Here is a 25,617-nt window from a genome sequence, read left to right as displayed (position 1 = left end):
AGTCACTACAATATTGTCAAGTAATTAGCCTCCAACTAATAAAAATAAATGAAAATAAATAACTAAAAAAAAAAAAAAAGAGGGGCTCCAGCTCCTAGGAACTGCACAGCTGAGTCCGAATTCCTGGCCTGGATGGCCACCCAGTCCCTGGGGGTTGGGGGGGCAGTTAGTGCCTCCTGGCTCCTCTTGACTTCTTCCTCTCTCCCCAGGATGCAGTGTGTGACTGCAGCACCCAGTCTCTCGCCTCCTGCTTCGCCCGGCCATCCCGCTCTGCCGTCCGCCACTCTCCTTCCAAGTGCAGGCTGCACCCTTCAGAGTCTGGCTGGGGTGGGGAGGAGCGGGCAGCCCCGCCCAGCGAGTGATAGAGCAGCCGAGCTCCTCACCTCGACCAGCCCCCGTCCCTGGACAGCCGAAGGGAACCAGTGGAGAGGAGAAGTCGCTCGGGGCTCGCGAGCTCCCTGCATCTCTCGCCCTGGAGGGCTGCATCTCTGCCATGGAAGCGCTTTCCCAGCCAGGTAAAGCGGGGTCTCCTGCTGACTGCTGGGTGGTGATATCTGACTTCCCAGGGGAAGGCAGCGAGTGGGAGAAAGACCAAAACTGGGCTTCAGAAGCATCTCCAGAGAGATCCACTGAGAGCTGATCCCTGGGTCGTAAGTTGGGAGAGCCTTGCCTGGTTCCACCCACACCCACTTCTCAGAAGAGTCAAGGAAAGGATCCACTTCCGGCCATGCGCCTCAGGGAAAAGGGCTCACAGAGATGTTCCTGGCCAACCACATCCCTCTTCACCAGGAAGAAACACCGATGAGAAGAACAGGCTTTGCTCTAGGGCTCAACATGGGGTGTCTCATGGAGCTGAGCTGGGCATCACCCCATCCCTCTCTTCCCTCCGCCACCGCCTCCTCCCCCCAGCCCCGCTGCTCTGGATTGCTGCAGCTCTAGGGGATATGATAGGGCAGTAGCCAGGGTCAAGTATCTGCTTGGAATCCTGGGGTCCTGGATCTCCCTGCCCGTAGCTCAGATGCAGCAAGACCTAGAATGTGAGGTAGAAATGTGCAGGGCCCAGGGTCAGGGAGCCACTGGAACTGCCTTTCTTGCCAAGGTGACTTGGGGGGACCCTAGCCTTCCCAGGAGACTCCTTGAGGACAGACATAGGTAGAGTCCCTCTCAAGACCTGGTGCACAGATAAATAAATGCCTAATTGCCCACTGCCTTGATTCCTGGGGGCTCTTTCCCCAGCACCGTGGAGGGGTGCCACATCTCTACTGTGTTTACATCCTGCAGCTGGTGGAGGGCAAAGATATTTCCAAAAAGAGACTCCCAGTTGGCCAGATCAGGCCCAGGAGTCTTTCACGAGGCCGGTGCCCCAGGACATGGCAATAGACTGGGGCCTGGAAACACATTTCTTGCCTAGGTTGTTTATTTTGAATTTTTTCTTACTATAAATATTTAAGGTGGTTTTACTTTATTTTAATAATTTAATTTACCCCAAAGTCCCTAAGGTAATTTATTGGAGGTTCAGACATGTGCTCTCGCCACTGGGACAATGCAAGGCTTTAACACGATGGATGGGCGCAGGGTCCCCTCTGAGGACAAGACAACTCAGCAGGCGAGCTCTGGTCTCCTGGTTCAGGTTTGGAGGGGGCCCCAGCAGAGCTCCCCACAAATCTGCTGACCCTTTGGCCTCAGAGCGTCACTTTTATGCTCCACACCTGCTACTTGCCTGACCCCCAGCTGTGAGTTTGTAAATACTCACAGACAGGATGGAGGGCTGGACCAGCAGCACCGCTTCCCAATCACTCCCCATTTTCCTTCTCATTTTCCTCCCTCCTTCTGACACCTTTTTTTTTGGTTTCTGATGAGTCCAACACAGATTACTAAGGCTTTATCAAGAGCATGGAAATCTCTCCAAGTTCCCTAAGTGAGAACTCGCAGGAAAACAGGACTGAACTTCGAGAATGTTGTTTATTGCAGCTTTGCACATGGATCTGAGAGTGTCTGCCAGCCTGCCTCAGTTCTCACCAGCCTCCAGCCTTTTCACCAGCCTCTCTCCTTAGCCTTATGGACTCTCCAGGCTCGTCTCTCAGCCCCAACCCCACTGCCCACCCTTCCCCCTGTCGCATGTGAGCTGACTGAGCCATCGGACAGGTTGCAGCATGGCTCATTGCAGTGGTGACAGGGCAGGGGAGAACGCAGAGGGCCTCCCTCTTGGTGCCAGTGAACCCATTTTGGTTGCACACATACCTGCATATCTGCGTGTAACTGGTTGGGGGCTCAGAGTGAAAACATCAGGATAAAGTGGCTTATCTGTGAATTTTCCATCAGGAAGACTGAAAGCCACCATCTTTGCTAGTGTGCCCCCAGGACTTAGGAGATGCCTCTGCACTCCCACCCACCAGCCCCCAGTCTTGCCCTTTCTGGAGCACCTGGACCAGTTACCCAAATACCTTCATGTCCATTGCCTATCAGCAGAACTTTGGGGTCACGTTAGTACAACCAGCCAGTTCCTCGTACCATAGTGACCTGTGGGGACAAAGCAGGCAGGTCAGTGTAGCCAAGGGCCAGGCCCCTCTGGGATGCCAGTGCTCCCACCCAAGAGGTCAGGGGACCCCTCCAATGCTATCCAAGGGAGGGGGTTCACCCCAGGCCACAAGCCACCGGAGGCCTTCTGCCACCTCCCGGGGCTGCAGAGGGCCAGGGAGGCTGCACTTCTAGCCTTAGGGAGGAATCCTCACGAGACCTGGACCCTGTTGAGTGCTCAGCTTTACCATCTTTGTTCTCATCCAAGATCGTCCTTGCGTTCTCGTTGTCTTAGCGCCTCGCCGCCCAGCCCTCAGCCAGTGTCAGAGGCCTGTCCTTGGTTTTCAGTAAAGTCCCAGTTTCTGCTTCCTGCATGCCACTGGGCAAGGTCACTCATCACTGTTCCTACAGAAGCCTCTGGATATGGGGCTTGATGGGGTTGAAAATGTTACGTGTAAATATTGGTTTGATTTGGGTTTTAGCATTTTAATTAGCAACTGGTTGTGTTTTCTTTTTTGGGGGTGGGGGGTTGTCTTGTAAAAACTCTCTACTCTTTTGGAATGTAATTTCTAAGTTTGTTTCTTCAAATGCCTTTTAAGTCTTGGTAACATTCCTGAAGCAGAAAACTGCCTGGCCCACCGTGAGGACTCCCCAGGAGCACCGGGTCCCAGGAAGGAACACTGCCCTTTTCCCCTTTCTTCTTTCCTGCCTCTTTACTCCCAGCAACTTCCTTCTCTTCCTCGCCCTCTGTCCCTTTTTTTCCTCTCCTTTCTCTCTCTCTCTGTTCTCTTCAGCCAAAGTCCCAAGGAACCTTGGGGTCCTAATTCCCTACAGACCCCTGGGCTTGGATCCATTGTGTTGGCACCAGTTGGTTGAGGGGAAATGGAAGACCAGTTGGCATGACTGACCCCAAACTGGATGATCTTGTGTTTCTGACATCTGACCTCTTCCCACAGCCAAATCAGACCCTCCTGGGGGCAATGATGTCTGTACTTGAAATGAAAATCAAACCACCCTGGCACGTCAGTGGCCCCTAGATCCTGCATGCACGAGGTATCAATATTCAAGTCCCTGTCACCCTGGCGGCCATCTCCCCCCCAGTTCTGTCCCCACCAAAGGCTGACCAATTTTAAAAACCCCTCTCAAGAGGTCTTGCTCAAAACAGCTCCTTCCCTTGGTCTCCCCAGGGATGGTCCTCTCCCAACTGCTCTCCCAGGTGACAAAGTTAAGGGTCCAGGACTTGACCCTCTTGTGCCCTGATTGTCACATGGCTCCCTCCTGCCTGCTTCCATCCACTTTTCGTGGTTTCATCACATGGTCTGTTCCCCTCTTGCCCATCCAACTTCTGGGGTCTTCCTCTCTCTTCTCTCCCATCTAGAATGCTCCCTCCCAGCTCTGCCAGTCTTCCAGGCCCATTAGCCCCCCAATCCCACCTCCTCTTCATTAATGATAAGTTCCTGGACACCTCTTCTAGAGCACATGGCCATTTAGAAATTGCTTCTCCCTCAGGCTTCTACATGCTAACTCTGGGAGGCAACTTTGACAGGACAGGGTTTAGTGTTCCCATTTTATAGATGAGGAAACTGAGGTACAGGTCTCATTCCAGTCACCTAACCAGGAAGTCATCAAGTTCAGACTAGAACCTAGGTCAGCTGGAACCCTCAGGCCAACCTTGTCCCTTGCTGTGTTAACCTGCTGCCCCACTGGGGGCTTTGTGTGGCTGCAGAATACCCAGACTATGCCACTGCCCAAGCCAGACATAAAACCAGTCTATCCTGAATCTCTGGACCTGTGTGTCTCAGAGGGTGGTGTGGGGACATGTCCATAATGCAGCTTCTTGGACCCCACCTCACCCCAAAGGGCCAGGAATCTGCATATCTAACAAACTCCCAGAGAGATCCTAAGTACCAGTGCCACACCATTGATGTTCACAGCCTTGACCATTGTTCAGTTGCTCAGTCGTGTCCGACTCTTTGTGACCCCGTGGACTGCAGCATGCCAGGCTTCCCTGTTCTTTACCATCTCCAATTAGGCCATCTTTTTTAAGCCCAATTAACTATGATGTTATATTTTTAGAAGAACCTTGAGCTGAGAATTAGGGGACCTGGTCCTCAATCCAGCTCTGATTTGGGTTAACTATGCTGAGAATTTCCAAAAAGCACCGGGGGCAATTTACAATCTTAATCGTAAAGTTCAGTAGGGCAACGGAAAAAAAAAGTCAAAAAGCAAGAGGAATTATCATTCCCCAAATCTATCTTCCCAGGTGGCACAGTGGGTAAAGAATTCTCCTGCCAATGCAGGAGACGCAGGAGATGTGTGTTCGATCCCTGGGTTGGGAAGATCCCATGGAGGAAGAAATGGCAACCCACTCCAGTGTTCTTGCCTGGAAAATCCCATGGACAGAAGAGCCTGCAGGACTACAGTCCATGGGGTTGCAAAGAGTTGGACAGAACTGAGCAACTAAGCGCGCGCGCGCGCACACACACACACACACACACACACGCTTAAATCTATCTGATGTGATTCCCATAATCCTGCAATTAAATTTTACTCTGGAGTTTCCTGGCAGCCATGGTAAAAAGGGAAGCACATCAACTTTCATGACTCTCATCATCCAGTCATGGGAAGTGACAATATTTGCCCCAGGAGGCAAACTCTTCTGCTAATTTAGAGCATGCGTCCTTTCTTCAAAGGCCACTAAGTCAGTTGTGGTATGAACCTAAAATGCAAGGATGTTTTCCAGGTCACTATTTTAAAAATAATAAACTGCCACCGACTTGAATGACCTTGACCCCAGAGCATGTGGCTAGTCTGTGCCTCTGTTCCTCCAGCTGCAAAGTGGAAGAAATCCTACCTCACATGGCGGTGCTGAGGACCAAGTACAATACTTTGTGAGTCTACATGGGAAAACATAAGGTTCTACACTGATGTAAAGAAGTCTGATCACACTCACTGTCCCCTAGTGCCCTCACTAGTCTGAGTAGAAAGGCTAATAAACTGGACCAACCCTCTCACTTAAAAAAAAAAATTGTGGCCCAGAATACATAATATAAAACTTACTGTTTTAGCCCTTTTAGTGGCTTTAAATACATTCACACAGTGGTACAACCACCAGGACTATCCATTTCCAGAACTTTTGCATCACCCCAAACTGAAACTGTACCCACTAAACAGTAGCTCCCCATCCTTCCCTCAGGCCCCTGATAACCTATATTCTACTTTCTGTCTCTGTGAATTTACCTATTCTAAGTATTCTAAGTGGAATCATACAGTGTTGGTCCTTTTCTGTCAAACTCCTCACTTTTTTGGATGAGGAATCCAGCCCAGAGAAGGGAGTTCCTCACCCAAGGTCACACAGCAAACTGGAGGCAGAGTCAGGACCAGAATTCAGGTTTCCTGACTCCCACCAGGTTCTGCATCCCTGGAGGTGAGTGAGACACCACCTACCATTCCCTGATCTTGGCTGAACCCTGTCCTCTCTCTGGGCTCAGCCTGTTTGCTTCCCACCACCCATCCATCCTTTGTTTTATCACCTTCCTCCAAAGCCTCCCCTCCTCCTGCCTCCTCTTCTCTGACTGATTCCCACCAGCAGACCGAGTGGCCCTGAACCATGGCCAGGTTTTCCTCTTCTGAGCCACAGGCTTCTTTGTAGTACCCACCCCCTTCAGCCCTCCCAGATGGCCTTCTATGGATTTCCTGGCCCCTCAGGCTCACATCCCCATCGTCCTGTGTCTGTGGTCTCCCAACTCCTGATGTTTGCTTTCAGATCTGATTGTATTTCCTGGGTTCTGTTTTACTTTCTCACACTGAAGGGGGAACCTTTCCCCGATGCCTCAGGCTGAGCTTGGCCCAGTGACCACCCCCAGCCCAGAAAGACACCCCCCATCCCACCCTTGAGTCCCATTTTCTTCTGTCCACAGCCTCCCGACAGGACCCCAGCACTATCCACTGGGAATTGGCAGAGGTCATTGGGACCCCCATTTTGGCTTCCCCTATCCTGCCCAGTCCTGCATAGCCTAGTTTGTAAAGCAGATGCAGCCTGACTTGGGTTCTTCCCTCCTCCCTCGGGCTATCTGTCCATCCATCTGCCTGTCCATCTGATATTCCACCATCCTCTCTACCCTCCCCTGGATCTCTCTGCCTCTGAATAGCTTGCACTGGCAGAACCTGTAGCCCACCCTGGCATTACCGCTTATCCCTTCTGTAGTATTTGCAGTCTGCAAAGTCCACAGAACCAAGAACCAAAGGGGACTGGTTACAAAGTGACCCCTTGCCCAGGGCTCCCCCACCCCACCCTTCCCCGCACCCTCCTTTGTCTACCCCTTCAGCCTTGCTCCCCTCCCTTCCTGCCCTTCACCAGCTCCCTGAACCCCAGGCAGTAAGAAAAGGAGCTCTGGTTTCCCTTAGCATCCTTGAAGGGCCAAAGTCATCAAGGCCTGACCATCTTGTCTTTCTCCACTCTATACCACTCGAACTGCTCCTGTGAAAAGGAATTTCAGCCAGGATTTTGGAGACCTGGCCCAGGTCTGGACAGTTGTCCTAACTTCTCTGTGTTTGGCTGGTTGTATGATTTTATGATGAGGATCCTTAGGGACCCCAGAGCACCCCTCATGTTTTGGGGTCCTGCATCACCATCCTCTCTCCACTGGGCCCTGTATCCTGGCTCCTCTCTCAGCTCTGCCACTGATCTCTGTGCCTTAGTTTACCTCTCCGCACAGGGGGCTCACCATAAGTCTGTTCCCAGCAGCTTCCCAATTTGGTGCCTCTAAGGCAGGGCCTTGGCAGCTGTGGCCCAGCTCCCTGGCACTGTCTTCTTAGGGCACCAGGTTGCTGAGGATGAGATGCCTGGAGGTTCTCAAGAAGCCAGAGCATCATCTGGGAACTTGACAGAAATGCAAAGTATTGGCCCCACTCAAGAACTACAAAACTAGAACTATGGTGGGGGTGGGAGGAGGGCAGCAAGCTGGGGGTTTAACAAGCCCTCCAAATGATTCCGATATACACAGGCATTTACTACCTGCCGATCTAAACCAGCAAATAGTGTGGCCTGGTGAAGGACCGAGACTGGTCCTGACCAGGAACAAGTGGGAAACATCAAGCTCATCTGGATTTCTGAGGCCAGGGAACCCTGGCCATCCCTACCCAAAGCAAAACACAAGTGTGTTCTCCTCTTCCCAGAAATTGGGGGGCGGGAAAAGGCAGGCATTTTTCCTTTTTCTACTCCTGGCTTAGTTCCAGTTCTACCCACCTTTCCTACTTGTCTGGGTTTTACTAAAGGTTGTATAGGCTTGTGCCAGCCAGGCAGGGGGTGGGCATCCTGTGGGGGGGTGGGCAGGAGACAAAAGACCCTGACCCTTTATCCCTTGGGAATCTCACCATAGGCTTATGGCTTCTTTTCAGATCTCAAAGAGACTCCTAAATCCCCAACCAGCTCCTCCTCCTCCCACCTCCAGGGAGACCTTGTAGACAGTGCCAAAAAGCAGCTCCTGTCCCTAGGGGCTAGGGGAGAGAGCCAAAAGCCATCCCTCAACCTGGCCTCCCCATCCTGAACCCCCGCCAATACTGTGAAACCCCCTTCCTGACCATCCTGGTTTCCTGGTGTGGCCTCTGAAGTCGTGGGCCCAAGGGGTCCCCCAGGGAAAGGCCTTTGGGAAGGAAGGGACCAGGGGCATCCTTGGGCCAAACTCTGCCTCTCCTGTCCGCTCTTTCTCCTCCCTACTCCTTTCTTCAGAAGGCTCCTTCCCAGGAGGTATTGGGTGCTAGACAACCGTGGTCCAGTCCGCCAGCTCTCCTTCCCCCCCGTGTCTTAATTCAGACATGAGAATAACTGTACAGTGTAAACTTACAAAGGGTTTTTAATGGTTTAGATTGGAAATAAAGTATGTCATATGAACAGTTTCCATGGACTTGGCTTGTCTGATTTCTCAATGAGTGGGTGCAGTCCCCAGCACATTTGGAACTTGACTCAACCACACACCCGGTTGCCTGGGAAGGAGGAAGTCCTGGGAATGCCACAGCCAGCTGGCTAGTCTGGGGTCACTTGGGAGGAGCCACCAGCGGCTCCCAGCTACTGACTGCTGACACCTCAGGGTCTCCCATGAATTGTGGTAAGGCCACAGAGAAACAAATGCAGGTTATCAAAAATGGAATTGAAACTTGCTACAAAAGACTTTCAAATATTTATCACAAAAAAAGGACATGGGTTAATTATCTATTACAGTATAATCAATTACCCCCAAACATTTATATCACAGATGCCGTGGGTCAGGGATTCAGGAGCTAAGTTGTTCTGACTCAGGGTCTCCTGAGGGTGCAGTCAAGTGTCAAATCAGGCAGCAATCATGTGAAGGCATGACTGGGGCTGGAAGATCCATTCCCAAGTTGGGTTACTCATGCCTGGCAAGTGAGGTTGGGCAGGAGGCCTCAGTTCCTCCCCATGTGGACCTCTCCCTAGGGCTGTTTGAGTATCCTCACAACATGGCAGTTGGCTTCCCTTAGAGCAAGTGATCTAGGAAAGCAGGAGAGGTAGCAAAGTCTTTTATGACTTAAGCCTTGAAAATCATACACTATCATTTCTGCAGTATCTCACTAGTTATACAGATTAGTCCTATTCCTTTTGGAAGAGAACTATACAAGGGCATGAAGAGCAGAAAGTGGAGGTCACTGGGGACCATCTTGGAAGCCAGCAACCACATGAAAATTACTTTTTTGTGTGGGATGTTAGTTCTCAGACCAGGGATTGAATGTCAGCCCTCAGCAGTGACAGCATGAAGTCCTGACCACTAGATCACCAAGGAATTCCAGATCTCTTTTTTTGAGAGTCTAACAACAGCCAGGCCTGTGCTGGGCATTGAGGATAACAGTATATGGACCTGAAAAACAGGAAACCAAATGTCAATGGCAAAGGGGTGGTCAGGGAGTCGGAGGGATCAGGAAAGGCTGCAATGATTCCTAAGGTTGAGATGTTGACCAGATCAAGGAGATGGTGGTGTGTTGCAGGCAGGAGATGGAGACAACATGTTCCAGGGAGAGGGAACAGCATGTAGAAAGCCTAGTAGAAAGCAGAGCAGGATCAGGGAACTGGAAGAAATCACTGGTGTGGGGAATGAAGAAAGAGGCTGGGTGAGATCACACAGTGCCTTATGAGGGAAGGAATGTCCACATCTTGTGGACAGTAGAGAGTCATGGAAAAACTGAAAGCAGGGAAACAACCTGGAGGATGCACTGGGTCTGGATTCCATGAGGCAACATACTTACCCACTGTGCCCCAGGATGGCCAGTTCTGGCTGTGTTCTGTTCTTGGGACATTGACAAGTGAGAAGTTGAAGAAGTGGGGTGGGAAGGGAAGGAACTGGGCTCCAGAAAGTGATATTCAGGGAACAAAGAACAAATCTCTGCTTCAGACATCTGTTGGGAGACAACATGCTAGAACCACAGAGTGGAAGTGTCAGGAAGGCAGATTTCTGCCTACCACCAGAAAACTTTTCCAGGGACCCACAGCTGTTATGGAAAGATGACCACAGTCACATTCCAGTGGTGGCTCATTAACCCTTCTTGCAGTTTTTGTGGACTGCTTGTGATTCAACACTTGGGGAGATTTCAGATCCCGAAGGCATGCAAGGTGACACTCTGATGGCATCATGCTGGGTGTTGAAACAGCAGCGTGCTCTCCGGGAGCCCCCAAGCCAGCAATGGATAGTGTGCCAGGCACAGGCTAGGCTCCCGGCAGCACAGAAAGGGCATCTGCTTTACAGCCTGGGGCCTCAGAGAAGGCTCTCAGTGCACTGGATCCTCAACTGAGGCTTAAAATTGGAGAATTCTGCCAAGAATAATCAGGGAAGGGCTTCTCAGGCCAAGATAACGGCTTAAGCAAAGGAGCAGAAGCAATAGGGGTGATGATAACGAGTGGCAAGCGATTTGGGGAGCGGGAGGTCTGCAAGGAGGTTGTAAAAGGCGAGATCCTAAACTTTTCCAGGTGTTGAAGGGGCCACAAAAAGAGAAAATATGCTAGAGGAGAACTGGAAAAAGTGGTCCCAGCCTGCCCTGGGAGAGTCATGGGCCACAATTTTAGAGTTAAGACAAAGGGAGAGAAGGATTGTGGACCAGCGACCGGACAGGGCGTCATTGCCCACTCGCTAATGTCTTCCTTTGGCAATTACCTTTCTGGGCCTCTACTCCCTAATCTTGGAAAGGCTCTGGGCATGTCAAGCGCAAAGAACACGACGGTGTAACGGTACTCAGTCAAGGATTCTTTGGGAGTGCCGTTGTTGGGAAGTTGGTAACTTGGCCAATACTGGGCGGGGAAGAACTTGGACAGACAGGGCGGGGCCACGAGTCGCGAATAGCGGTTTGCGCATGCGCCTCGCGGAAGCGGCGTGTGCGCTTGCGCGAGCCCGGGAGTCCGCCGGCCGCGCATGCGTTCTTGGGCGGCGGGAGTTTTCTAAGGGGCGGCTTTGGCGCCGCCGGAAGGCAGTGAAGTGGTCCCAAAGTTGGAAGGAGCAACGGCCTTGGTGCAGCGCGTCCAGGGGTAACCCGGCGTCGCGGAGAGAGTGACCTGCGGCCTTGTGTTTCGGAGACGGAGGCTCTAGGTTGGACAGGCGTCTCTCTGAGGTGAGGAAGTCGCAGGCCCGTTCCCGGACGAGGCCTTCCTCACCCCCGCACCAGCCTCTTTGGGGTCGGACACCGCGGCTCAGCCCACACCCCCCCTGCCCGTCGTCACCCTCGACACCCGGTAAGAGGAGACCCCGGGGCGGGCGGCGCCTCGCTCGGGGCCTGTTTGCAGAGCCCGCGGTCTAGACCTCACTGTTGGTGGAAGGTTGAAAGCTGGGTGGGGGTGGGTCCACACAGGCCAGGGTTCGAATTTCGCCTCTTCTCCACGCTGGCTACCTAACAAGTTTTTGGGGTTTTTTTGCCCCTCTGACTCTCAGTTCAACTAACTGCAGCGTGAAACTGTTGATGGTACTTCCAGAGCTGTGGCAACGATTAAATGGCGCAGTAATACACATACAGTTTTACATACACAGAGGTCCAGGCGTGTAATAAGCACTTAAAAGTGTCAGTGGTTGCTGTTAAGTAACCAGATTTTCATCTGAATGATACAGTCGTAACTGTGATGATTTAGATCCTTGATTCTGCTACCCCTCGTTTATTCTCTTATCTTTTCTACTTTGTCCCTTCACATATGTTTATTTTTCTTTACTAAGCACTCCCCTCACCCCGTATGGATTTTTATTGGTGGTGGAGGAGGAGGCTCGGTCACGTCCCTGTCCTTTACCAGCCAGTTACTTGTCTGTGACAAGCTTTAGGAATACAGTCTGGCCCCAGGAGACATGTAAACAGACTTTACAACCAGTGCCAGGGAGGCCCAGGGGTGGAGCTGCCAACTCTGCCAAAGAGACGTGGTATGAAAGCTTCACACTTGAGCTCGATTGGGAAGGAAGAATAAGTTATAAGGCAATGTGTACAAAGATTCAGAAGTGGTGCGTGGAAAATGAAAAGAGTTTTCTGGGTGGATGGTGTTGGTAGCCAGCAGTGTGGATGTACTTAATGTCACTGACCTGTACACTTAAAAATGATTAAGATGGTAAATTTTATGTTGTGTATATTTCAGCACAATTGAAAAAGAAACTTTAAAAAAAAGTGGTGCATGGAGTGGAAATAGCAGGAGAAAGCAAGAATGGGTACTAGTTAGGACTAGCTTCTGGAAGGTGTTGGGTACACTGTAGGAATGTGCTGCTGTCTAAAGAATGGATTGGAGGGAATTACCCAGCTGTCCAGTAGTTAGGACTCCGAGCTTTCACTGCAAGGGCTGGATTTCAGTCCCTGGCTGGGAAACTAAGATCCCACAAGCTGCTCAGTGTCGCCAAAAAAATAAAGAATGGATTGGAGAGGAACAATGCTGCATGTAGGAAAAACTAGTGGAGCGGCTGTTCGATTCTTGGGGGAAGTGGGGCAGAGGGATAGAAACTATGAGATTTGAACTATGGCTGGAAATTGGAAGAGTTTAAAGATTGTTGGAAGTAGAATGGACAGGCCTTTGAATCTGCAGAATTAATAAGTGAAGGATAAAGTGTTCATGTTTTGAAGACCATGTAGATCATAATGCCATTGATTGAATTATGCAGTTAAGCCCTTATTAAACACAAAATAATTGGAAACTAAAAGGGGTATGTGTTAAGGAAGATAAAGATTATTTCTAGTGATAGATTCTGTAGAAATTCAGAACAGGAAGTGATGAGCCCTGCTGATGCTCTGTGGAAGAGGTGTGGAGGTGAGGTTGGGCTGGGCCTTGTCAGACAGGTAGAATTTCATGGGGCCAAAAGGGGCGGTTCAAAGAGACAAGAAAGCACAAGGCTGATTCTGGGGGAGTAAAGCCGCAGCAAGACTGGGACTGAAATATGGAGAGTAGATTACTTCATTTTTCTATTTCAGGGTTCTCCACTCAGGATGACTTCTAGACCGGAGATGGTAGGTGAGTATTGTCATGGAGTTTGGTACCTTCTTGCCTTGGGTTCAGGTTCATGAGCTTTACCTAAATACCTCCCTGGCTCTTGGTGGATTTGAAATCACTTATTTGTATATTTGCAGAGATGCTTCCTTAATGTTTCCATGACCTGGGGCATATGTTTCCTTTTGCCACTTTTTTTGCACAGATTCTTAGTTGTGATGGGTTTGATTCTGTATTTTGACTTTTTTATGACAAGTGCTAGAAGAGGAACCAGTGGCATCTAAGACTCATGAGCGTCAACTGGAATCAGATCCCAACCCTGTGGACGTGTGTAATAAATCGTCCGCCTCCCTGGAGATGACTGAACGTGTTTCAAAGGAACGAATTCACCATGGCTGTAGCCCCCGAAAAGGGGACAGTGGTGATCTCAGCCACCAGGAAGGACTTGAATCCAGGTCCCTTCATTTGTCCCCACAAGAGCAGTCTGCCTGTCATCAAGACAGGAGGCAGTCCTGGCGGCGAGCAAGTATGAAAGAAACGAACCGGCGGAAGTCACTACCTCCCTTTCATCAGGGCATCACAGGTGGGGTGCTATGTACATAAAACTGGAGCTCCAGCTCAGATAAGAGGCAGTGAGGTATGGCAGAAAGTTAAGCTTGACTTGGCTGCTTACTACTAGCTATGTGACTGAACAGATGACTTCACCTCTCTGAGCTTCAGTTTCTTCATCTATAGGAGTATTCTCAGATTATAAGTACTGATGTCAAACACCTAGTAAGTATTCAGTATCAATGCCATATGCAGTATCATGTTATTAGCTACCCATTTTAATCTATACCATGGACAGGAAATCTGATTTACAGTTGTTCAGCACTCACCTGTGCTAAGCGAATGTTCAGCATTCACATTGGCTAGAAGTAAAGATCTCCTCTGGCTTTCTTCCTCGTATCCTAAAGTAGAATAGGAGGTGGATGGGTTGCTACCTGATTTTAGGTTTTATAACTGAAACTATCTCAGACGGAGGAACCCATAAAAATATTTAGGGTAAAAACCTAGTTTTGAGACGTGGTGTATTTGAATGTGATTTTGTGTGAGTTTATAGTAATAGCATCTCAGGAAGCACTGAAGTACAAGATTTAATGTGGAAAGTAGCAGATTTCAGGAAGAGCTTACTAGCTGTATGATCTTGGACAGCTTACTTAGCCTCTTTTGCTTTATGGTCCTCATCAGTAAGTGGGGTGAAATAATACCCGTTTTACAAGACTGAGAATTAAATGAGTTGATACATAACACAGTACTTGGCACATAATAAATATAGCTCGTGTTAAGTTATCGTAATTAAAGATATTACTTCACTTCCTGAAGTTCTGATGTTTAGAAGGAAATCTATCTAAAAACAGCCATGTAGCATATCAGAAAATTGCTACCATGGTAATGCTTGTATACTTCCTCCATAGACGTGCCAAGAAATTTCATTTTCCTAAGGTTACCTTTATTACGTTTATCTGTGTTCCAGAGCATGTGGACCTAAAATTCTGTGTAATAAAAAATTACTGACATATAAGATTTGTTATTTTCTGGTTATTCCTGGCCACTTCCCAGGTTTCTTTGGTTATAGGCAGAAGGTATCTTGTTTTTCATGACTAAAAGTGAGAAGTAGTAATCAAGAGAGGGTGCAAAAGAACTTAAAAACAGCCAGCTGAGACTGGAGGGCGAAAAGACATGTATTTCTCCTAATTCTCAAAAGCGAATTTCCTTTTCTGTATGAGAATTGATGTTTTTAAATGGACATAATTGAGAAAAACAGTATCTACATCTTTTATTGATAGATGTTTGAGGATTCAGTGGCATAATTATGTAAAATGCCTGTTTAGTTCAGGCTGATGCACTGTGTGACCTTGGGCAAGTTGCCCAGCACCTAACCTTTGTTAAATGGTTAAGCTGGTAAGTCACTTGCCTCAAGTGAGGGTGAAAGTTAGAATTTAATAAAATGCCTTTTTAGATAGTCTGTGTTAAACAAATTTACTATTAATGTTATTGTCTCTGGCTTCAAACAAGTATCTCCTTTCTGAGCTTCAGTTTTCCCATCTGTAAAGTAGAACTCATAGTTTATAAGAAGATTCTTAAGACACTATATTTAAACCACACTGCAATGGCTATCATAAAAATTCTGACATATTCCCATCTCCTTTCTTCAAATGGTGAATATAAAACACAAGGAGAATTTTTTTTTAATCTGTTTTATTTAGCAAGACAAGATTTTAAGGTAATACACAAAAGGTTCTTTTAATTTTTTAAATTTAGGATACACATATAGGTAAATTTCATTCTCTAGTGATCTTGAACAAGTTAGATGTAAGAAGACAGATTAGAGAAGACTGCTTGGGTTTTCTTATCTTAAGTTGGACTGCATCAAGAGGGAGGGAATTTTTCAGTTTGTTTTTCTTTTTACTTTGCTAACTATAAGTGTCCATCTCTTTGAATGTGGTAATATTTTATGTTAGAGCTCTGCAGATCCATCAGTGTCGACCTAACAGAAAGCAAACGGCTGAGCTCTCTCCTCCTTTCCAGTTTCCAGGTGAGAGTCGAGAGTCTCAGGATTGGGAGTGTTTTCTTTCTCTTTCCTTTTTTTTTTTTTTTAAACTGTTATTGTGACATCCCCAAAGACACTGTGTGATTTATCAGTAAAGAGTAAAAGGTGTTTCTCTCTAGTGAGATTAAATTAAAAACCAGATTTAATCCCAGAAGCTTTGTCTCTGGATCAGGCTCCAGCAGTCCCATGGATGTTGCTGAGGCTGACTGAGCAGTTAAGAGAGTGCCCCTGTCTAGTGTATTTGCTCATTAGCAGCAAATGATGGGACTTTAAGGTGGGTGGAGGTCATATCTAAGTTTAAGCAGACATTTGAAATCTGGCTGCTCTCTAAATTGGAATTATATGACTAACTGGTGATTGCATCAGTTTAGATAAGCAAGTCACTTGTGTGAATTAAATGACCATTTTCCCCCATGAATCAAAAATCACATCACGTAGTCTAGACAACAAAGACTTTTATCCTTACCTTTTTATTTTCTTGTTTTGTTTATATGAAAAATCTTAGGTGTAGAATTAAATCATGCTTACTCACATTTATTAAATGTCCTAAGATTACATGAATTCAGGACTGGCCTGGCAAATCTTGGTGGTTGTACTGAAAATGCTTTTCTTTATTTAGTTCTCTGTTCAGAAACTTGAACCTTTCCTAAGGGGAACTGAGGGCTTCAGTCTTGAAAGTTTTAGAGCCAAAGGTAAGTTGCTAAGACCAGACACTCGAGCTTTGTCCCTGGTCTGTACCTTCTATTAGAGTTGGTTGAAACCTCTCTCTCGGGGTCCCTGTTTACAGGACCTGCTACCTTACACAACCAGGCCTCCTCCTTTTTTGGGGGGAACTGCATTAAAAAAGATATGAATATGTGCTTACAAAGTTTAGAAGGTCTAAAAGTAAGCCTCTCTTGCCCCATGACCCCCAGTCTCAGTTCCTCTCCTCCCAGAGGCAACCATAGCCACCAGCTTCTTTTGTATCTTTTGCAGATTTACTGCATTTCTAAACATTTATCCATTAAAATCAAATGAATAATCCTTTATACACACTGTTCTTAATCTTGTTTGTTGTTTTTTTAAACCTTAATTTATCTTGCACAGAGTTCTTTATCATACTGATAAAGCTGTCTTGACATTTTAGCAGCTACATGATACTCTGTTTTATAAATGTACTATATTTGATTTAAACGGTTCTTTATTGATGGACTTTTGGGTTTATTTTCAGTCTTTCATTATTACAGTGAATGGATAATGAATACCTTTTTATACAAGCCTTTTAACATACATTCAAGTAAAAATAAGATACGTTAGAATTAACTAGCGTAAGTATACTATAACTAAATGTTTAGATTTTTTTATTATTTAGTAGGTATTATTTAAAGTTCTTTTTTGGGATTTTAATCTGTTTTTCTTTTGAAGAGGATAATACTTTTTCATATTTTTAGAGGAGAGCCATTTGTACTTTATTTTCTATGTATTATCTGTCCATACATATCCTTTGTTCATTTTTTAAAATTGAGGAACTGACTCTTTTGTATTGGTTTTGCAGGCACTCTTTATGTGTTAAGGAAATTAGCTTTAGCCTGTGACATAAGTTGCAAATATTCTTCCCCGGGAGTCGATTTTCAGCTTTCTAGGAAATAGCTTTTCTCCTTACAGTGTAATTTTACAATCATTCAGGTCAGAAATAAAAGACCTAGAATATACATGAAGTCAGACTTACTTGCCAGGTTAAAGCTGTTTATCTCAGAACTCTACTATCACCATAATTAGGGTAGACATGTCCAGGTTATTTTGATAGCTATTTAACATATCTTTTCCCCTCTGCATTCTTCACCTGAATTTAATTGGGAATTCTTTTTAAGTCTAAGCAGAGACCTGTTTTTACCTTATGCCCGTCGTTTTTTTATTTGCTGCTAGCATTTCTGACTTCTGTAACATGTTCTTTCACCCAGTGCCAGCAGATCAGATCTCTTGAAAGAGTGAATTATCAATCCAGAAACATCTTTCTGACACATCTTTTAAACTGCTTCTTCATCAGTCGTGTGAAAATCACTATTATAAATGTTATAAAGAGGAATTGTCTTCCATTTTATCTATACCTACCCAAAGAAAAACGATAACCCTGCATATTTATATCACTTTTTTGAATGGGTGAGAGGGCCAGAATGTAGCAGGTGACTCTAGAGCTGAGGCCACTTTACCTATGTTACATCTTTGTCAGCAGCTCACTGTGAAAAGTATTATTCCCTTTATTTTGTAACATATAATGTTCTCTGTAGCATCTTCCCTTTCTGAAGAATTGAAACATTTTGCAGACAGACTGGAAAGTAATGGAACACTACAAAAATGTTTTGAAGATTCAGAAGGGTAAGAACAGTTCCCTTTCTGTCCAAAATTATAACTGAATTAGGACTTTTTATTTTTTTTAATTTTTTAAATTAAAGTATAGTTGATTTACAGTGTTGTGTTAATTTCTAGTGCACATCAAAGTGATTCAGGTATATGTGTGTATATGTATATATGTGTGTGTTTGTGTATACTTCAGTTTATTTGTGTCATATTTTAGATTCTGCAGATAAGCGATGTATGGAATATTTCTTTCTTTGTCTGACTTAATCTGTTAGTATGATAATGGTCCATCCATGTTGCTGCAAATGGCATTATTTCATTCTTTTTTATGGCTGAGTAATATTCCTGTGTGTGTGGAGGTGGATGGGTGGGTGGGTGTGTTTATGTACGCATACATCACATCTTTATCTGTTCATCTGTTGATGGACATTTAGGTTGCTTCTGTGTCTTGGCTATTGTAAAAAGTGCTGCTGTGAGCATTGGGGTACATGTATCTTTTTGAATTAGCTTTTGTCTTTTCCAAATATATGCCCAGGAGTTAGGTTGCTGGGTCATATGGTAACTCTGTTTTTAGTTTTTTAAGGAACTTCCATACGGTTTTCCATAGTGACTGCACCAATTTACACTTCCAGTGTTAAGATTTCCATTTTCTCTACACACTGTCCAGCATTTATTATCAGTAGGCTTTTTCATGATGGCCATTTTTGATGGGTGTAAGGTGATACCTCATTGTAGTTTTCATATATAATTTTATTTGTTTATTTAATGTTTGGCTGTGCTGGGTCTTTGTTGCTGCATGAGTTTTTCTCTAGTTGCAGTGAGCAAGGGTTACTCTCTAGTCACGGTACATGGGCTTCTCATTGTGTTGGCCACTCTAGTTGTATAGCATGGGCTCTGGGTGCATAGGCTTCAGTAGTTGCAGTACGTGGGCTTGGTAGTTCCTGCTCTCGGGCTCTGGAGCATAGGCTCAGTAGTTGTGGCACGTGGGCTTAGTTGCTCCGCGGCATGTGGGATATTCCTGGATCAGGGATTGAATCTGTGTGTCCTGCATTGGCAGGTGGACTCTTTACTACTGAGACATCAGTGAAGCCCTTCATTATAGTTTTGATTTGCATTTCTCTAATAGTGATGTTGAGCATCTTCATGTGCCTATGGGCAATCTGTATGGCTTCTTTGGAGAAATAAGACTTAATTAGACAGTTGTTCATTCACTCATCAAATGTTTATCCAGCATCTTCTATGTACCATGCTCTTCTGGAAGCTGGAGATACAGTGATAAGTAATCAAACAAGATCTTTCTTCTTATTCATTGTAGTAGGAGAGACAGACAAATACTTAGAAAATAATGACTTCAGATATAATCTGAATGATTTCAGTGATAATCAGTTGGGCAGGTAATATGATAGTGACTTGAGGGAGTGGGCAACTTAAGCTGGAGTGGTCCGAGAAGTCCTCTAATGATTTGACATTTGCCCTGAGACCTGTAAGACCTGGATGGTGAGGAGGAACCAAATATGTGAAGATGAGACAAAAAACATTCATATTTTTGCTAGCCGTGCCATTTGTAGATAAAGTCATGTTATTAGCTGTTGGCCAGCAAGAATATTAAGAGAAATTTAATAGCTGCCGCTGCTGCCCCCCCCACCAAACTGATAGTCCCTCAGCAGGGGCAACAGTGAGCCCCTCCCCCCATCCTGCAGCAAATTATGTGACTTGATCTTACACTTTTGACTTCACAAAGGTCTGCCTTTTCATGGATCCTTAGAATTAACATGGCTATTCAGGAAATGAAAACTATGTTAGCTCGACATTGCTTCTCTTTTAATGCAGTATATTTAAACCAGAGGCTGCTATATTTGCAGCTAGAGGTGATAGAGGCTGTTTGTCACAGGCTTTGATAGAAAAACATAAAAGGTGACACTGCTGATTTGCCTTTGCCAGGTAGAATACCAAGTACATCTGCACAATTTTGGCATTTTCAATGCCTCCTGCTTTTCCATTAGAATTAATCACCTTACTGAGCCAAGCTATTGGTTTAAGTAGAACATATCCAACTGAAAGCTTCAACTTAAATGCAAAGACAGTTGTATGAAAAAGCTATTAAGGTTTTGATTAGTGGGAAGGCAAGAGGCTAAATAAAAAAAATGGTGTGAACAAAACTTTGTGGCATTATATGGATAGAATAGATAAAGGGTAACAGTAGGAATCAAAGTTAATGAATTGGACAGAGCCAAAACACAGAGCACCTTAAGTGCCAGGTTAAGGAGTTTTGGCTTTTCTTCTGAATGCAGTGGAGAGTCACAGAATTTTTAAGAAATGAAAAATACAAAAGGAATATTTGAAGAGAGGTTAATCTGTTCACGTGTGATGAGGGAAACAGACAATGAAAAGACCACTGAGAAAGCTAATACCTAGTGCAAAAGTGAATTTGAGTCCCAAGACTAAGTATTCGTTGAAAGATAAATTCTGAACATGTTTTATTGCTGTTAAAATTATGTGAGACATCCAGTACTAAAATCAAACACTCTTGGAAGATTTCTGTTAATCTCATAATCCTGTCTATTCTAGAAAAGTATCAGATTTGGCTCTGGAAACATCAGTGGCTGAGATGAAGGAATATATAACAAAGTAAGTGAAAATGAGTGAACTTTTGTTGGAAAATCTAAATTTGTCTGGGAAAAATAACTAAACCCAGGAAAAAATTAATAGTAAACATCCTTTTCAGTGTCAGTACTGCTGTGTCCACACTGGGAGTTAGAAAGCTGCACACTGGGATTTTATGTACTGTTGTTGTTTTGTCACTAAACTGTGTCCGACTCTTTTTTGACCTCATGGACTGTAGCCTACCAGGCTCCTCTGGCCATGGGATTTCTCAGGCAAAAACACTGGAGTGGTTTATGGACTGTATTGATGGCCAGTTTCATAGAATGGAGTCTAGAGACTAAGGATGTGGATTTGATGTAAAGACTCATGTTTATTTGATTAAGTTACTATCCTCTGACTTGGTCGTGCTTTCTAATCTTTTTTTTAATGACCTTTTTATTCACATCTTAGAACAAGAGTAGACATCTAACGTATGCTTGCCCTGAGTGATTCAGAATGAGATGATCAAAAGTTAACTGAATTTTTTCCTACTTCTGTAGGTTTTCTTTAGAACGTCAGAGTTGGGATCAGCTCTTGCTGCGCTACCAGGAAGAGGCTGAAAAGATCCTGTCAAGGTTAGATCTATGACAGGAAATAGGACAGTTTTACCTTGTGACTTTTGATTTGATTTCAGTTCTGTTAGTACAAACTGAATGATGAATCCATTCTTACAGGCCAGTCAACTCATCAAATCTCTGTAGAGTACATATGAACAGTGTGACTGAAAATGGAGGGTGAGGGGGTTGGGAAGGAAGAGTTGTCACTGTTTTCAGTCAAAGAACAGAATTGCTTCTGTTCTGTGCCCTTGACTGCTATTCCACATTCTGGGGGAGACAGGCACGTCTCTGCCCTGTACCTGGCAACCTGGGGCTGGGCCAGGAACGGTATCAAGGGACTTCAGTGAGCACATGGCCTTTGAGCTGCGACTGTGGGAGAGAACCAGAGCCAGGGCCCTCATGGAGACACAGGGGTGAAAGAGGTGATGGAAGTGGGTCTACAGGAGAGCGAAGATCTTTGGGTCTTGAAGGCATAATAAAATGGGAAAGTGCTAGATTTTGGTTTCACTTTACTGTCCAAATCAGTGATTTTAAGTTTTTTCCCCCAAAACAGAACCTTAGCTAGAAACATAACTATAAAACATTAGCCAAAATAGTAATTGCCAAAGTGGCCTCTTAGTAGAGAGGCACCTTGAGGAGCACAGTATGAGAAACTTCCCTAATCCAAGCATTGATGCTTATTACTTTCTTCACCCTTTAAATGTTCTATGTATGAAGACACATGCGTAAGATGGCAGTTTCCAGTATAAACGGGCCATAGTTTATAGTTAAGAGGAAAGCTTCTGGAAGCAGACTGTCTCTGTTCAAATCCTAACTACTCCTTAGTGCTGTGACCTTGGACAGTCCACTTATTCTGAAGTTCCTCATTTGAAAATGGGATAATATTACTACCTACCTCATTGGGTTGTTAGGACTAAAGAGTCACCAACAGTTTTCATAAACTCTCCATTATATTGAGTTATTTTCGATAATTGAAGTGGGCCAGCATCTTTTTGGTTATAGATCATAGATGTTAACTTCAAGCTTTATCCCAGGAGTAGTCCTTTTTGTAAATGGACCTTACTGTTAGATGGAGTCAACTAACCTAGCATTTCCTGGAGTCCAGAGGTATAAAAACATTAACACTAGATAATTATCTCAGAATCTCCTGTTAGTAAGAGAGCCTATGCTCACTGTGGGGTGAAAGAATATTGATTCAAGTTAGTAAAGCCTTTTAGGAAGTGTTTTCCCTAGGTAAATCTTTGCTATTTCCCCACAGAAAATGATTGTAAAATTATTTGAAAGCTTTTTTGTTTTATTTTTATTTTAGAGGATCAGCTGAAACCAAAAATACTGAAGTTGAAGTGGAACCTAGAATGTATGTTGGGTCTTCCCAGAGTGAAGTCCTTAATACAAAACCTGACTACCAGAAGATACTGCAGAACCAGACTAAACTCTTTGATTGTATGGAGTTGGTGGTGAGTTAGGTCATGTTTCTTTGGCTGAGTTACCCAGCTTTGATACCTTCTCATCCTTGTTAAAAGAACTGGAGAATATGTGTAATTAGATAAGTATTTTCACCTTGGGGAAACATGGAGAGACAATGAAAGAAAATAAACAAGTAAATGGTGATAAATCTAATAAGTCAGGTGGAGGAAGAGAATGTGCAGGGAGGGCTTCAGTTTGCTATATAAAAGGGTTGAAGGCCCTTTTAGGTGCCACCTTAATAAAGACTTGAAAGAAATGGTGAAGTGAGCCTTGAGGACATTTTGAAAAATGTCAACCCCAATTATTATTATAATTTTTTTTGCCAAAATACCATCTTGAACCTAATGGCATGAGGTCTCAAGTTGGACTTTTTTATTTGTTTCTCTTACTTTATTTTATTTTGGTTGCACCGCACAGTGTGTGGGATCTTAGTTTCGTGACTAGGGATTGAACCTGCATCTCATTAATTAGAAGTACAGAGTCTTATCTACTGGACCACCAGGGAAGTCCCTCAATCCAAGGATTAGGTTGGCCAAAAAGTTTGTTCAGGTTATATAAGAGCTTACAAAAACCCAAACAAACTTTTTGGTCAGCCCAGTATGAATAGGAAGCAGGTGGCATTTGATATAGGGTAAGGCGAGTCTGTTTACAAAGGGGCTGAGTATAAAGATGTGGGTATCAGGAATTCAAAAGTGAAGTGAAGTGATCTGGGGCTTAGAGGCAGCTGAGCTGTTCCTGCTCCTCAGCTGGAGGGTGAAACAGTTACTGTGGTACCTGGCAGGGAGTTGTATAGTGGGCTTCTCTTAAAGAGCCATGGTCTTCAGTTGAGAGGCACTGCTAACTCCAGATGACCCTTCCAGGAGCAGGCCCAGGTAAAAATATCCCGAGCTAATTCAGCTCACTCTTACCCTCTTGGCCAAGCCCACCCAGAAGCCAGAGGACCTGGGGTTCTGTCGAGGTTGTGCAGGTCAGTCTGCTCAGGAGTAGAGCAGTGTGGAGAGGAGTGGAGTATGGATGTGAAAGGGCAAACAAAATGTCTGGCATAAGCATTCCAGATTGAAAGAACAGCAGAAGCAAAGCTCCTGAGCAGGAACTCGCCTGGTGTGTTCGAGGAGCCATGCAGAAGCCGTGTGCACCCTTCCAGTTCACAGTTGTCTGTTGTCTGCAGATGGACGAACTGCAAGGATCCGTGAAGCAGCTGCACGCCTTTATGGCCGAAAGTACCCAGTGCCTCCAGGAGGTGTCAGTACAGCTCGGTAAGCCTGTCTTAAGGGGACCAGAGCTTGCACTGTTTTACATCTAATAGCCCTTCGGATGTACACTGCCCTTCAAAACACTTTAGGGGTCATTCTGATTGTAACGGGAATGGGGCTGATTTTCTCCTGTGACTTTGAGGGTGGTTTTAGATAGAGGAGTTGTGAGCATTGTTAGCATTGTGTGGATACAAACAATGGTCTCCAAGGGTAAGGCCTGTATCTGGTGACTTTTATTTCCCCCTCACAATAACAATTACTATTGTGGGTACTCAGAGTTAATTGGAAATTTTTAGACAGGAGCATAGTAGAATTAAATCTCCACAAACTGACAAACCGTGTTGTTTGGGTAGATTCAGGACAAGAAATATCTATCCACTGCCTTTTTTCTCTTTTCATTCTCCAAGAATCTCCCAAGTGACACTGACATTACTTTTTAAAAAAATAATATTTATTTATTTGGCTCTGCTGGGTGTTAGTTGCAGCATGTGGGGATCTTTAGTTGCAGGCTGTGAACTCTTAGTTGCATTTGTGATCTGGTTCTCTGACCAGGGATTGAACCGGGCCCCCTGCACTGGGGCCCAGATTCTTAGTCACTGGACCACTGGGGAAGTCCCCATCAGATCATATTGTGGTTGTAGTTGCAGCTGGCTTTCCTACCAGAGAGCCATCTCCTTGAGGGCAGATGTGCTCTTAAGCTGTCCTTCAAATACCCTTCAGGGTCTGGCACAGTATTCACACAGTAAGTTTTCAATAGTGGTATTTGAATTCAATTGAAATGTATTTTTTGGCTCCTTTTCTCTGCAGGGAAGAGAAGCACTCAACAGTTAGATCCCTCACCAGCTCGAAAACTGCTCAAGCTTCAGTTACAGAAGCAACCTAGCACATATTGCTCTAAATCTTGTCAGTGACCGAACGCAGCTTTTCTGCCACAAGGTGCTCTCGAGGAGAGAAACCGCAAGAGTGCCCCAGTGCACAGCAGGCTGAGCTGTGACATCTGCCCTGTTGCCTTTGAAGATAACTGGCTGACTGTAAAGCACTCTGATTTTTTTTCTTAAAATGGAATTTATGCATTTGAAAGAATGTCATATACAAGCTGTTTCCAAGAACGGGCAAAATGCCTGAGACTTTGCTTTGGAATGGCCTCCAGAACTAGTGGCCCATTCTTTGAAATATCCTTTGTGATCAGAAATCTTCTTACACTGAAGATGTTTTTGAGGTTTTGAAACAACCTAAAGTCATTCAGGACCAAATCCAGTAAGCATTTTAGGGGTCATTCTGGTTGTAAATAGAATGAGACTAATTTTCTCCTGTGACTTTAAGGGTGATGTTAGGTAGAGGAGTTGTGAGCATTGTTTGCATTGCATGGATACATATATCTCCTCACAAGATTCCCAAATTGAAGATAATAACACTCATTCTGTATATCCTGGTGTCTATAATGTGTTTTAGCTTTTTTGGCGGGGCGTGCTACACCATGTGGCATGCAAGATCTTAGTTCCCCAACCAGGAATTGAACCCATGCCCCCTGTGGTGGAAGTGTGGAGTCCTAACCACTGGATTGCCAGGGAAGTCCAGTATAGTCTGCTTTAGCTTCTAATGTTGATTTGACATCCTAAATTCTAGATTCATGGCAAGAAGGGGTTAAGTATCTCTTTTTCATTGTTCTCCGTATTTGTTAATGATTTGCATTATAAGATTGCATGTTCTTAAAAGCTTTCTCTTGTCCTTCCTTTTAAGAGGATAAGAGAAAATGAAAAGGCGGGGGAAGGCTTAGCAGAAAATAGGATTCTTTGTCAGGAC

The 25,617-nt window shown here is 45.1% G+C and overlaps 2 protein-coding genes across 4 annotated transcripts in view; both read left to right on the top strand.

Moving 5' to 3' along the window:
- MTCL2 (microtubule crosslinking factor 2) overlaps positions 1-8,423 on the top strand; it is a 74,561-nt gene extending 66,138 nt beyond the window's left edge. The window contains exon 15 of the mRNA XM_065921951.1: positions 210-8,423. Coding sequence (XP_065778023.1) covers positions 210-362 — 153 coding nt within the window. The 3' untranslated portion in view covers positions 363-8,423. The remainder of the gene's footprint in view (positions 1-209) is intronic.
- Positions 8,424-10,933: 2,510 nt separating this feature from the next.
- On the top strand, positions 10,934-25,246 carry DSN1 (DSN1 component of MIS12 kinetochore complex). Of its 3 annotated transcripts, none has more exons than XM_065921949.1 (11): positions 10,934-11,248; positions 12,949-12,988; positions 13,227-13,547; positions 15,469-15,542; positions 16,177-16,249; positions 17,825-17,912; positions 20,463-20,522; positions 21,038-21,112; positions 22,404-22,551; positions 23,730-23,817; positions 24,622-25,246. In XM_065921949.1, exons 2-11 carry the CDS (start codon positions 12,964-12,966, stop codon positions 24,723-24,725), a joined length of 1,056 nt encoding a protein of 351 aa, XP_065778021.1. In that variant the 5' UTR covers positions 10,934-11,248; positions 12,949-12,963; the 3' UTR covers positions 24,726-25,246. The 3 variants fall into 3 exon arrangements, with proteins under 3 accessions (XP_065778021.1, XP_065778020.1, XP_065778022.1); XM_065921948.1 differs by having other exon boundaries at positions 13,221-13,547; XM_065921950.1 differs by having other exon boundaries at positions 13,170-13,547.
- Positions 25,247-25,617: the final 371 nt, after the last annotated feature.

This window comes from Muntiacus reevesi, chromosome 2 (genome assembly GCF_963930625.1).
Source record: "Muntiacus reevesi chromosome 2, mMunRee1.1, whole genome shotgun sequence".
NCBI classification, from domain to species: domain Eukaryota; kingdom Metazoa; phylum Chordata; class Mammalia; order Artiodactyla; family Cervidae; genus Muntiacus; species Muntiacus reevesi.
The sequence above is the reverse complement of the archived record's forward strand: the minus strand, read 5'-3'. Positions and strand labels throughout refer to the sequence as shown.

Excerpts from the sequence above, each read along its gene's own strand:
- DSN1 (XM_065921948.1), top strand. The coding sequence starts at position 12,964 with ATGACTTCTAGACCGGAGATGGTAG. Across the intron at positions 16,250-17,824 it reads TGAAAGTTTTAGAGCCAAAG|CATCTTCCCTTTCTGAAGAA; the intron begins GTAAGTTGCTAA and ends TGTTCTCTGTAG. Across the intron at positions 22,552-23,729 it reads TTGATTGTATGGAGTTGGTG|ATGGACGAACTGCAAGGATC; the intron begins GTGAGTTAGGTC and ends TGTTGTCTGCAG.